General features: G+C 34.1%; 1 protein-coding gene across 1 annotated transcript; it reads right to left on the bottom strand.

Moving 5' to 3' along the window:
• Positions 1 to 980: 980 nt before the first annotated feature.
• On the bottom strand, positions 981 to 11,602 carry LOC128014916 (serine/threonine-protein phosphatase PP1-gamma catalytic subunit B). Its single transcript, XM_052598630.1, has 7 exons — positions 11,356 to 11,602; positions 6,143 to 6,274; positions 5,823 to 6,053; positions 4,352 to 4,456; positions 2,913 to 3,136; positions 2,245 to 2,379; positions 981 to 1,832 (listed from the first exon to the last, which is right to left on the bottom strand). Exons 1-7 carry the CDS (start codon positions 11,408 to 11,410, stop codon positions 1,743 to 1,745), a joined length of 972 nt encoding a protein of 323 aa, XP_052454590.1. The 5' UTR covers positions 11,411 to 11,602; the 3' UTR covers positions 981 to 1,742.
• Between the last annotated feature and the right edge of the window lie 2,911 nt (positions 11,603 to 14,513).

Raw genomic sequence — 14,513 nt, forward strand, 5'->3', positions numbered from 1 at the left:
AAACAAAGTTATTAAAAATTAAATATATGATTTATTAAAATTAATTGCAAATATTTAAAGTACATCTTCAAATATTTTATTCTACTGAAATATTTTACACTTTTTATATTTTCTTAAGTACATCTTATCAGTTTTTTAAATTCTTAAATATTTTTCTAAGAACATTAAGTTCTCAAATTATTCAAGAAAATGTAAGTTGAATATTTTCTTATTTTTTGTTTTCTATTGTAAAGAGTTTAAATTAAATATTAAAATATTTCAGAATTTAAAAGATTAAGTTCTTGAATATTTTAACTTTATTGCAAATACAAGTACATCTTTTCAGTTCTTACAGATTCTATTAACATTACATATTTTTCTAAGAACCTCTTAAGTTTTCAATTTGTTTTTTTTAAGTCAGTTCTCCAATATTTTCTTAAAGAATATTTTTATTTCTTAAATATTTTTACTATTGCAAATACAAGTACATATTTTGTTTTAAAAATTGTATTAACATTTTTATCATTAAGTTTAAGTACGTCTATGTTCTCATATTTAAAAAATAAAAAATTAGTTGTTAATCTTAAGTATATCGTTCAAGTTTTCAAATATTTTAAATATTTTTCAAAGTACACCCAAGTTCTCCAATATTTTAAGAACGTTTAAGTTCTTGAATATTTAAAGAACAACTTAAGTTAAGATGATTAAGTTCTCAAATATTTTCCTAACATTCTTAAATGTATCTTAAGTTTTCAAATATTTGTAATATTTTCTAAAGAACTACTAAGTTCTCAAATATTGTCTTAACATTTAAGAACTTAACATTTTAAGAATTTTGAACTCAAAATGCAAAAATAACATCTAAAAGAATACGGAATATTGTCGGGAACATAATATATATAGATCTCTTAAGTAATATTAATAAATAAATCAGTTTTGATTTCATGTTCCCTTTAAATTCAATACATTTCTGAAATGAACAAATCAAACAAACAAAGGTGTTTCCATCTCCCTTCGATTTATTCTCCAAGTATAACAATTATTTATAGTGTGGAAAACTGAATTATTGCCAAGACTGAACAAAACGTGTCCTGTATATTTACAGTGAGTTTGGGTTAAACAGAATCTATTTGAAATACTGTAGAAATTTGCAAGAAAAGAGGTTTTCCTGACGTGATTTACCTGATGAGGAGCTACATTATTCTGCAGACATGCTGAAGGTGGCATGCCCTGAGAGAAGCCGAACCTTGTGTCCTGTTCCTCTAACACTAACGCATGCAACACAAGAGATCCAGAAGTCAACATGCCCAAACCTCACATGATACGCAATGAAGAAAACAAGGCATCGCGTCGAAAGAAAGAAAGAGGACGTTTTAGTTCATACACTTGACAACATCCATCCGTTCGCAATCATGAAGATTAAAAAAAAGACTCAAAAATGATAAAAGCGGACTGAATATCAAACCTCATGGCACATTCACCAGACCAAAAATAAGCAACAGGTGCATAAAAACAGACTGGTTTGTTCACAGTGGTCACAAATCATCTCAAACGTGTCGATTTAAAAATCCAGAAGATACGTCGTCCTGAAGTGGGAATTAGAGACTGTTTGCCTCGGAAATGAAGTGAAATTAAAACGCTCCGCTCGGGACGATAAACGAGGACGTGAAGAATCGAAATAAAGACGTGGTGGACGGTTCAGAGCCACTCCTGATCCGAGACACATGAAGAGCGTATGATACAAGTCCAGCGGGCCGCGGGGGTCACTTCTTGGCCGGTTTGGGGACTGTGTTCCTCGGAGGAGTCACTGGACGACTCGAGTTGGGTTTCTTCTTCTCTGCTGGCTTCAAAATCTGCAGATTAAACATGTATCGAGCTGAATAACGTGAAAGTCTGAATCAGCTTTGTGTCATGCAACACTTACGTTTATAACACAATATAATGAATGCAAAATGCATTATAAACAAAACGTATGTTGTTTCATCTCATGAATAGTCACTGGATTAAGGTCGTATTGCATGCATTTTTAAGGTAAATCAAAATGAATGTGATTTGGATTTAAATAGCATTTATACATGTCTTTTAAAGGGAAAGTTTATCAGAGGTCCTTGATTTACATTCTTTTTAATGTCATCTTTTCTCACTCGTTTTAACAGTTTAAGATGCATTATGTTTTTTAAACTGGAGTATCTGGGACTGGCTGCACACGTAAGGTTTAGATGCGAGCGGATTTCGATCAGAGGATCAGAGCAGGACTGAACGCACCTGGAAGGAGCACATCAGGGTCTCGTCGACGCTCATCATGGCTCCAGCGTTGTCAAACTCTCCGCAGTAGTTCGGTGCGGAGAACAGAGTCACCAGCTGCCGCTTGGCGAAGAACTCGTATCCGTCCTCCACCACCTGCACACACACACACACACACACACACACACACACACACACAGGAAGAGGAAGTTCAGGAGCTGCAGCTATCAGTCAAACAGTTCACTACTTCACCAAATCACAGCTGGAGAGTTCCAACATTCAAAGCTGTTTAAAAATTTTTTTTTTTTTTTTTTAAATCCCCTGGAATAAAATGCTTTTTTTTTTTATTCACCTAGTTACCAAGACATAATTTTCATTTTTATACATTTAATAAGACTAAAAGAAGACAAAAAATTAAATAAAATGAATAAAAATTACACAGGCAAAAAAAAAAAAAAAAAAAAAAGACTAGAATTTACTTAACGTCAAGATTTAGAACAAACATTTTTGTTACAAACTTTGGGATCAGTAAGAAGTCAAGGCAGATCCCAAGGTTTTCTATTTTAATATACTTAAAAATATGATTTATTTAGCTGAATTTTCAGCATCATAACGGTGTGTGCAAACAAAAACTGCAATAAAACTCTTTAAAAAAAATCGTGTATTTAATAAAAAAAATAGTGCCTCACCTGGTGAGCCCTGCAGATCAGATCCAGGTCGTGTTTGTGGAGGAACTTGGCCACTACTTCTGCTCCGAAGGTGAAGGACACGCCCCGGTCGTTCTCGCCCCATCCCAACACATCCTTATCCGGGTCGGACCACAGCAGGTCACACAGGAGACCCTGGTCCGGGACATCTGTGGGTCTCATGATCCTTCTGATCTGCTCCATGGACTGAAGATCAGGAGACAAACCTGAGGAACAGCAGAAAGCGCTGGAGATTAGGTTCCCAGAGACGCTGCACCCGTTCAGGGATCACACGAGACGCAGATGATGTCACTGCAAATCATAAACTGATGAAGTAAGATGATTTAAACAGCAGATGTTCAGGCTTCTCGTTTTACATGCGTCATGTATCTGAAGAGAAAGATCATCTGACAGAGGACTGAAGCATTAGGAGGCTGATTCACTTCAGCGATTAGTTCAAAAAGGACATTCGTGTTAATGAATGGGGGGGGCACTACGATATGTGTATTATTTTGTAACAAATATAGTTCATTAAATACTGTTTTTAATTCAGAGCACAAGTTTGTTTTTCACTTGCATCTAATTAATTTTAAATTTAACTGCATATTTTAAAAAAAAATTAATCAGGGACACTATAAATTTGTCAAAAGTGACATTTGAGACATTTATAATGTTGCCAAAGATTTCTGTTTCAAATAAATGCTCCTCTTTTTAACTTTGTGTTTATCTGTGAATGCTGAAAAATAAAATGCATCACTGTTTCCACAAAAATATTGTTTCTTTTCAATATTGATAATCAGAAATGTTTCTTGAGCAGTAAATAATCATATTTTCATGATTTCTGAAGATCATGTGACACTGGAATGATGCTGAAAATACAAAAATTTCTAAATTTTTACTTTAAAATTTCTTTAATTTTTAAAAGACTTTCATAAAAATTTACCAAACAAAACTTTTGAACAGTAGTGCATTTAATTGAAAATCTATATTTAAAAAATAATTAATAAATATAATATATAAATATTATATTTTAACTTTTCATACTAATATGTATATATATATTTTTTTTTTTATTAAAAATAATATATATGTTTTTTTTATAGTTTTATAATGTATGCATGTATATATTTATATCACGTATGAACTAAATGTCCAGCAACGGTGTTTATAAAACTAACCTGCGTACAGAAAGAGACTAACAAATGGATTTGAAATTAAACTTGGACTCGTGACCAAACACCGGTGATGTGACTCAGACTTGTGTACAATATTTTGAGAAATTCCTAACATAGATGCCCTTGTAAAAAGTGTGAGCTTTAATGGATACCATAAAAACTCAGACTCATGACACTCCACGCAGCAGAAGAGCCAGCGCTTGTTCAGCAGGTGAAAGTCTCTCTGGTTATCCACACACACACACACACACACACACACACACACACCTCCGTGGCAGCAGAAGATCTTCTCATCCACGATGGCAGCGATGGGCAGACAGTTGAAGCAGTCTGTGAACGTCTTCCAGAGCTTGATGTTGTAGCGTCTCCTGCCTAAACACAAGCATGAGTTTGAGATCACCTGCAGGATTCATTATTTAACACTAGTTCACATTTAAACGAAGAAGAGCTCTAGAGGAACAGACTCTGCTAAAAATACACTCTGGTTCCCTTCACTCTCCACGATGCTCAATAATTAATTCTGCACTGAACGAGTCACAGTTCGGTTTAAAGTGCACGTCTTGCTCTTATAAAAGAGTTTAAAACACGGCTAAACACAGTTAAATCTGGACATGCATTTACGGATTATATTCCCACGATGGTCCAGTGTTTTAGAAGGATTAGGGATTTCAGCACACACCTTAAAACAAAATCATGTTTCTCAATTAAAAAAATTTATTTTTTTGGTAATTTTGTTGTATGTTTGTCATTTTTTATATTTTGTTTTTTATGGTCTAATTTTTCCATCTTTACTTTAAGTTATTTTAGAACATCAAGATAAATTAAAAATAATGCGTGTCCCTCGAGCAGTAAAGCTGAATTGTTGTCTATTGCCAAAATTATGAGTCAAAATTATAGATTTTTTTATTTTATGCCAAAAAACATTAGAATATTAGGTAAAGATCATGTTCCATGACGATATTTGTAAATTTCCTACCATAAATATCCAAACTTAATTTTTTCTTAGTAATATGCATTGCTAAGAGCTTCATTTGAACAACTTTAAAGATGATTTTCTCAATATTTAGATTAAGCTATTTTCAGTTAAGCCATTTTATTTCAAGTAACAAAAACGGTTTTATGTTTTGGTAACTTTTGATAGAAGTCATGAAATATAAATTTTTACAATTTTATAATATTTTTAAGACCCTATTAATTATTTTTATTTTCCTTAAATTCTGTGTATTCAGTATATAATGAGCCTAATTTCAACTGCATAATTAAATAGTAGTAATGAAAAAAACAATTCCTAATCAATTGAATTAATAAAATGTTAACAATAATATTAGTTTACAATGATTTTTTTTTTTTTTTTTCAGAAAATCTGTGCTTTTGGTTTGTGTGGTTTTTATAAATGTAACATTAGTTCATAAAAAAAGGTGGTTATCAAATAATGGCATAAAACACTGACAACTTCCGCGTGTTCCAAACCTGTAGGAGTTTCTTTTCGCTGTTGAACACCAAAGAAAATACTTTGAAGAATGTTGGTTTCCGAACAGGTCACCATTGAATTCCATAGTAGGAGAAAAAACAACCTATGAAAGTCAATGGTGACCTGTTCGGAAACCAACATTTTTCAAAATATCTTCTTTAGAAACATGTTTTTTTTTGTTAGTTTTTTTTTATTATAAAGAAATTTTTATTATTATAGCGCATCTTCGGCATCACTGAAACCGCAGCACAGTGTCTGGACACTCACACTCGTCGTAGAAGCCGTAGATGCGGTTGATGGAAGCACACTCGTGGTTTCCCCTCAACAGGAAGAAGTTCTCGGGGTATTTGATCTTGTAGGCCAGCAGGAGGCAGATGGTCTCCAGAGACTGCTTCCCTCGGTCCACATAGTCTCCCAGGAACAGGTAGTTGCTCTCCGGTGGGTATCCTCCGTACTCGAAGAGCCTGAGCAGGTCGTAGTACTGTCCGTGGATATCACCTGAGGAGAGGAACGCGGCTCATTCACTGACTATTTCAACAAAACGACCGGCTAAAGCTGAAGCTTAGCAGCAGGGTTGTGTTACTCACCGCAGACCTTCAGCGGTGCTTCCAGCTCCAGGAGGATGGGCTGGCTGAGGAAGATCTCGCGGGATTTCAGACACAATCCCCGGATCTCGTTCTCCTGCAGCTGCACGTTCTTGCCAGGCTTCGAGCCTCTCACTGCAAACACACACACACACACACACACACAGTTAACCACAGCAATGCGTCGACTCTTTGACCAGTCCCATGGGAAAAACATAAGAGCGCAGTGATTGTGTTTGACACTTGATGTTTATTATAGTATCACTGATGTACTATTAGAATTCCTATTATATATTTTTACATTTTAATTGTTGCAATTGTATTTATTAATTTTGTTATATATCATTTTGTCATTTATTAAAGCAGTAAGCCCCGTGAAGCTGTGGTTTACAGTGGATTTATAACAGCTAAGAGGCGTTGTTAGGCACACGGTTATAAAAACCCCTTGTCTGTTATAAATTCACTGTAAACCACGGCTGCACGGGGCTTACTGCTTTTATAAAACTGTTATTCCATACATGTAAGGTTTCACAAAAACAGAGCAAATCGTGTAATGGTATTAATCACCAAACTATGTAGCTCCTCAGAAACAGTTGTTGTTGTAACAGAGTGGTTGCCAAGCAACACACAAACGTAAACAAAGGTGTGTTTTTGTAGAGTAATTTACAACAGCTTCGAACGCAGCTCAGCCAATCAGAATCAAGGACCGGAACTATCCGGTGTATAACGTATATTTTAGCACTTAAGCTTAAAATAATAATAATGTGAAATGTTGTCTTGATAACTAACTGAAATACGTTAAAGGTTCTTATATATATATATATATATATATATTTTAGTTAACTTTGACTAATTTAAATAATGTTAATCAAAAAACATTCACTGAAATCATGAAACGAAAAGCTCAACAAAAATGTGATTTTTGGAGCCCTACGAAATCAGTTTTGTGTGCTCAAAGTCTGTGTTTTGTGTTTCTTAATTCCTTTTTAATGGTTTATTTAAATTGTAATAATCAAAATGTGTGTCTAATCAACTGAATTCATAAATATTTAACAATTTAGTTAAACGGTTTACAATAACAGGGCCTTATGAAATACTTTGATGTTGTTGTTTTTTTTTCAGACATTGTTCCTCTTTTTTTGGATTTAGGTTTTAACACAAATTAATAAACAAGAATATATACTTTTTTTTAGGTAATCAAATGAAGGCGTGAGTATATAATATAATAATAATAATATAATAAAACTAATATAATAATAATAGTTTTTAATCATGATCCTGGTCCAAAGTTCTGCCTACAGCTGGAAGATAAAACAAAGATGTGGACAATTTATCAATCCAAGCCAACACTTCAATCCCCATCAGACGTCATCGTTCATGTAATTATCTGGTTAGTTGAGCAATCGTTTCTCGCAAGTGTGCGTCCAGAGTTGCGAAACCAGAGTAATTTAACCTGTAGTTATTTAGGACAAACAGGAGAGAAGCGTGGCATTATGCAGATAAATATGGCCTTTCTGTGATCCGTCAGCACAGGGAAGGGAAGTAGGTTAGGTTCGTCTTCCTGTCTGCAGACGTGCCCTACTTACAGAGGATCAAAGTGACCTACAGGATTCATCCCTAATGTGGAAAGCACACGGATCATCCCGCAGTCCCATTTCTCCCCGCTAACAACTTCTGCCTGCTCACAATGTTGGCAGTTTTCACATCGATCTCGTTTTTATTGCGCTGGAACTCCAGGGAATAAAGGCTGGCCTGTGCTCCACGACGGCCTGTTACTGCCCAGCTTTTCTATTTTTACCCCGTGTTTTGAGCAACTGGCACACAGCTCTGGACCGAAGCTTGTTTTGCTGATAACGGAAAGTTATGGAGGACACAACGTACCAAACACAGGATTTAACTGGATGATCCAAATACACACGCTTGAAACGGTTAATATTTAAGTATTTTCCCACTGAACTACCAACTAAAACAGCAGTAATATGTTGCAATATATAGCTTCTGTGATATACAAAAACAACATAATTACCAGGATGTAAGACTGTGGTGATTTACATTTACAGTAGCGTTTCCCAAACTGGGGTTCAATAAAAATTAAAGCAAAACATTTAAAATTATAAAAAATCTCTTTAAAATAAAAACAAAAATAAAACCCTTTGTACATTAAATGACATGAAATATATAGACAAATATTATACATTTAATCTGAATATTAATAATTTAAAAATCAACAAAAAAAGAATTAAAAATATATTGATTTACGTAATGATTATGAAAAATATTAATACACACTTAAAATAAATACAATAACAAAATACTCTGATATATACATAATACTGAATATTATTTAATATGAATAAAAAACTACAAACAATAACACTAAAATATTAAATGCATTATATTTTATTTAAATCTATTATTTAATATTTTGAACAATTTAAGCAACAACTAGATTCAAAAAAATAATATGCTATGTGTATATATGAATTATATTAAAAAAAAAAAACAGTATAATAGTATTAAAAAAGTGGAATATATTAGTCATTTACAGCAAACGAGTTTCCACTGGCTGTCTTCATAATCTCATTCCATGTCAACAAACACTAACAGAGTAAAGCAAGAGAGAGAGAGAGAGAGAGAGAGAGGGCTGTCCGAAACACTCCACAACAATGAGCAAAGGGCTATTCAACGAGATGATGTCAAGTCACTTCATCACCATTAGCTGAACCTTTCTTAAAGGAATCATTCATGCAAATAACGAGAAGAGTCAACATTTGAGTGCACCGGCCCTTTAAATACTGATAGACGTCACTGTGTTTTGGATGCAGATGTAAAATAGTGTTTTCTTTGTTTCGTTCTTAAGACTGCCGTCACCTTAATTCACATCCTCATTGTTTTTTTGACACTCAAAACTCTGCTCGTAAATGCTAAATTATATAATCTGCTACTTATGTAACAAATTGCTCCTTTAAAAAGCTTGAAAGCCGCAACATTGGAGCACAGATCGGCCACATCACAAGGTTTCAGACGGTGACTGTGAGTCAGTGCTCCTCAAAACTTGTCTACACTACACCGACAACACAGCTGACAACGGCGGGAGATCCACCCAAAACACTTCTGAGTGATTGCAACACACAGAACGTGGAGCACGGCTATCGAGGTTCGAGTTTGGAGCTTTACAGTGAACGAAGCCAGAAGATGACGCATGCTGGAGTTCAACTGCTTGGACGAACTCGTCTGAGTTATGCGGGTGAAGTCACTGCCATGTAATGCACCAGCTGAAACTCCCTGTGACGAGACACACATACCAAACTACACCCTCGTGAGCTCACATACTGTAGGAACACAACGCTACACAACAGCTGAATAGTGTGGAAAGCGTCTTTAAAGTTGTGCTTGTGCAATGAAACCTTTCAGAGCTTCATGAAGGTACTTGAAGTACTCAAGAGTTTCACTTCCAACTTGAGTCCTTAGCAAAATATCAAAAAAATACGTCAAATGCTCATTGTTTATGCACCAACAAGCTATATACACGAGTATGTAATCCATAATAACACTTCCTCCATTGAAAAAGTGCATCTGCTGTTGTCTCTCACATCAAAATCCAGTCACATATTTTTTGAGAGTTGTTTTTGGCTGTGTTTGATCTGTGCAGATTTCTCTCCTGATTCAGACCAGAACACTTTTTCACTGGAGGAAGTGTTATTCTGGATTATAGACTCTATGTGTTTGAGTTAAAATCATCTTAATGCTGGATGTGTTTCAGGTTTTGTCTTCTCCAGATGTTCACTGATGGACTGGAGTGCTTGTGATGTTTTTATCAGCTATCATTCTGACGGCACCCATTCACTGCAGAGCATCTACTGCGGAGCTAAATTTCAAGTGAAAAATAAAATAAACTCATCTACATTTCTGATGACCTGAGGGTTCCTTTTTCCATAAATTGTCATTTTAAGTGAACTAGACCTATTCCTTTGAGCATATCCTAAACTCTTCAATTCAAGTCTCCTGGACTGATATCCTCCACCCTTGAACCAGGAAGCAGGTTTTGGCAACACATCGGGCGGCATTAAAGCGAGTGTGGTTATGTAACGGGAGCAGACTGCCAAGGGAACAGCCGTAATAATAACGGGCGACGGCGGGCAGATATAGGTGCAGTCCTCACACCCCGGCCGCGTTTCTAGGCTGTAAAGCAATAAACATGCAGGTGGTGCAACTGGCTACATCGTAACTCTGACGAGGTGGAAAAAACAGGGAGAGGCTTCTGAGAAACACAGTTAGCTTTATAGAGTAGCCCGCATGAAAACACACGACCGGCTCGGACACAAAGCAAAAAAGTCTTTCTTTAAAGCAATGCATGTGTGAAAATGATTCAAGGTGTGCACGTTCTGTTCTTTAATGCATCCGAGTTCTGAACATCCATGTTCACGTTCCTAAAGATGATGCATCTCTACAATGTTCAAAAACTAATGCAATGTAAAGCTACAAAAATACTGCACATAACCAAACCCAGAAGTGAGTTACGTAAAAACTTTCGTTATCATGAACCAAGGATTGCTATTACAGTATAATACTGTATACAATAAAACTTTTTTTTGCATGGTCACAAGGTATTTATTGCAGTAACGACTTTTACTGCTTTATGATAATGCAATACAATAAAGCAATAACATTATGAAACATGCACTTGAATAATAAGAGTCAGAACAGAACAGAAAATTAATGTTTTTGAATATTAAGTCTCAAAAAGCAATTAAATATATATTTTTATTTTATTTTTACTAACTCAGGCCAGTACAGTTTTGTCATTTCCAGGTTTTTAATGAATGTGGGAGCCTTATATAAGTGTATAACATCACATTTTCAGCATTATATAGTGTATTTTTATATTTTAAGCACAAAAACCGCGCGAGGAGCTCGGCTGTGTCTCAAAACCAAGCGAGCTGTCTATGTAGACTGCATTGTTTGGCATCTTTGGCGCGCTTCTGAACGTGTCTCGAGAGGAAATCTAACGTTATTTTAATGTATTTGAAACATAGACGTTGATGTCAGTAACGTTACGTTAAGCGGCTAACGCTAAGCTAAACGTATTAGCTCAGCTCAACAGCTCCAAATACGACGCTGATAGCGGATAAATCAGTAATAGACATATCGATATGCTACAATAAAAACACGTTTTAAATGATTTGTCTTTTTATAACAATATTTGATCGACTCACCCTCGAGCAGGCGCTGAATGATGCTGTCTATGTTGAGTTTGTCGATGTCAGCCATGGCTAGCCGAATAAAACACAAACAGCTCCGCTCAAAACACACACAAAATACGACAAATAAAACGATTTCGGTTAGAAAGGAAGAGATTTGTCACAGAAAACTCTAAAGAGAAGATGTAACGCGTGGTTTTGAGCGGGCCGTCAGATGTGCGTGCTGCGGCAGAGGCACACCGGCTCAGCGGAAGGATACACGCATTCAGTTACAGCCGTTTATATACTGACCGGCGCGCGGATGAATACACCACAGCTGCACGAATGAGGAAAAATAGTCCGGAGGAAATGGGAGGGAGCTGGATTTCACAATATTCCGTGACGCTGAATGTTAACTGGATACTTTTTTTTAGCTATTTATATATTTTTATATGAAATATTTATAAAAAATATGATTTTTAAATGTTAATATTATTTTCATGACAACTAACCACATTCTCCCTTTGTTCTCAATACTTTAATGTAAAAAGGAAATTGGCTACTTATTTCGTTTGTAAAAGTATTTTAGCATCATGCATTTAATTTTATTTAAAAATCCTAGTATTTTTACAGTAATGAAGAAAGTTTATGTGACTGAGGAAACACAGGACAAGTGATAGATGTTCAGCATCATACAGTATTACATCACCAGGAAATGATGATTTCTTAAGATGTTTCGTCAGCATCATGCTCACATAAGGTGAAGAATATTGACAGGGTGTGTCTGAATAAACCACATCCCAAAAAATATCACGACAAACAAAAAATCATTTTCAACTTCATATATAAATGAGATCTGTGGATAGCCTATTCAGAGCAGTATTGGTAGTAGAAACAGAACTGTGGTGTCCTCTAGTGTTTGTGCAGTGACTTTACATCTAATTCAGTCCCTTTCTGTTCAAGAGTATGAATATTAATTGATAAGAACTCAAAAATATATACTGAAATCCAGGTTGGATTACATTGATTATAATATTGTGGGAAATTCATTACTCTTCCATCATGGTACAAAAAAAAAAGTTAATTTGTTAAATATAGTGCAATATATAAATCAGATACCTGTCAAAAATAAATGAATAATATAAAAGTTTTTCTGTAAATAGTCCATATCCTGTGAGGATGAGAATCAGGGTTATTATTGTTTACTGAAAACTAAAACACTAAAAAATGAATATATTTCTGTTACTTTAAATTAAATGTTCATTGAAATAAAATATTAAAAAAAAAATTATATATAATATATTTAAAGTATATTTTATTAATAAAATATATAATTAAATTTTATATTTTTTATTTTAATAAAAAAAATTCTTATTTTATTTTAGTTTTATCATTTTCATTCAGTTTAACTCCTAAAATAATTCAAAATAAAACTGAAATTAAATAAACATGGTACAGGCATATAAAAAAAGTCATAATAAATAAAGAAAATGAAAATAACACACATCAACATATGAAAACCATCTAAACTTAAAACAAAAACAGTAAATATAAAGATTAAAAACATTTAAAAAAAAAACTAATAGCCTAATAATTCTAATTAAGATTAATCGGTTGACAACATAATGACGGTAAAAAGGTTTGTAGGTGCATTTTGCAATTTCAGCAGAAAAACTCAGCAGTGTGTGATGAAAATCAGTCAATCAGACATTTCTTCAGCTCGTCCTCTTTCATACAAGTGTCCTGGAGCTTCAGAAGCTTTAAAATAGACCTAGAAACAAGAGCTCCTGACCCATAATCCTCTGCTGGCCAACAATACCAGCCCATCCAGACCCTGGATTAAAACTACAGCGCTGACACAATGACTGGAAGAGGAGCACGTAAGACACATGAGTTCTTGAGTTACATATTTATGTGTCTGTTTAATACAACTAATACAATCTCTTCATCTTTGGCAGTCATGACCCGAGCAGCGATGCTACGAGACGATCAGCATCCCGTATGGCAAGTTGTTTTAACATCAATTCCTTAAAAACATACTAGTATCTATTTTCATCCTACTAGTACTTTTAAAATAATATATCTACTAGTATCTATTAAATTAAGTACTGATATATATATATATATATATATATATTCATTCATTACTAATTATACCAGTGCTTATCCATTAGATACTAGTAAAGTTTAAAAGATGCTGGTACTTATTCATCAGATACTAATTATTATTTATTTCTACAAGTCTTACTAGAAACATCTGGAATAAATACTAGTAGCTAATAAATGTACTTGTATCTAGTACTAGTAGCTAATAAATAAGTACTAATATCTAAATAATTAATTATAGTATATAATTTATAGGTACAAGAATCTAAGGAATAAATACTAGTATGTAATAAATAAATACTATTTAATGGGTACAAGTATATAATAATAATAATAATAATATAGTAATAGTATCTAATGATTAAGAAAAATCGATATTGGTATCTAAAAATAATACTAAAAATAAAAACTAGTACCTAATGAATAATTACTAGTGTACAATATGTATATAAATTACTAGTTACAATGTGTTACTAGTAACAACAGAATACTTACTAGTCACTACTGAAATAAGTACTAGCATCAAATGAATATGTACTAGGGTCTATTTAATAAGTACTAGCATAAGGAATAAATAATTAATAAATAGTGCCTGCTTAATGAGTGCTAGTAAAACAAATCAAAGTGCTATTATGTAATAAATGAGTACTAGTGTCTATTTGTAGTATCTAATGAATGAGTACCAGTATCTACTAAGAGATAGTATCTAATGAAAAAGTACCAAAATAGCTACTAATACCTAAAAAATAAGCACTATTAGCCAACAAATAGGCCAAGTACTAGTACCTAATGGAATATATAGTGGATATAAAAGTAAGTGCATGTACTAGCATGAAAATAGATTTTAGGGATTGAATGTAAAAACGGCTTGCCATAGTGAGACTTCAGACAGCCGGAGGTTTCTATGCTCATTGTCTCCGGCTGCTGCAGTAAAACTGTATTAGATTACAAGCTGCATACAGAAATAACAGCACAGGCTCTCGACTTTATCCCAGAAGAAAACAAAAGTAGTGCCACCTGTCCTGAGAGTCACTGAGGGACAGAAAACTTCAGTGCCTTACTGAATCATAATATTCACTGATGTTATG

The sequence above is a fragment of the Carassius gibelio genome, chromosome A5, assembly GCF_023724105.1.
Source record: "Carassius gibelio isolate Cgi1373 ecotype wild population from Czech Republic chromosome A5, carGib1.2-hapl.c, whole genome shotgun sequence".
Taxonomy (NCBI): Eukaryota; Metazoa; Chordata; class Actinopteri; order Cypriniformes; family Cyprinidae; genus Carassius; species Carassius gibelio.

Excerpts from the sequence above, each read along its gene's own strand:
- LOC128014916 (XM_052598630.1), bottom strand. The coding sequence starts at position 11,410 with ATGGCTGACATCGACAAACTCAACATAGACAGCATCATTCAGCGCCTG. Across the intron at positions 6,054-6,142 it reads AGCACCGCTGAAGGTCTGCG|GTGATATCCACGGACAGTAC; the intron begins GTGAGTAACACA and ends TCCTCTCCTCAG. Across the intron at positions 3,137-4,351 it reads GATCTTCTGCTGCCACGGAG|GTTTGTCTCCTGATCTTCAG; the intron begins GTGTGTGTGTGT and ends GCTGTTCCTCAG.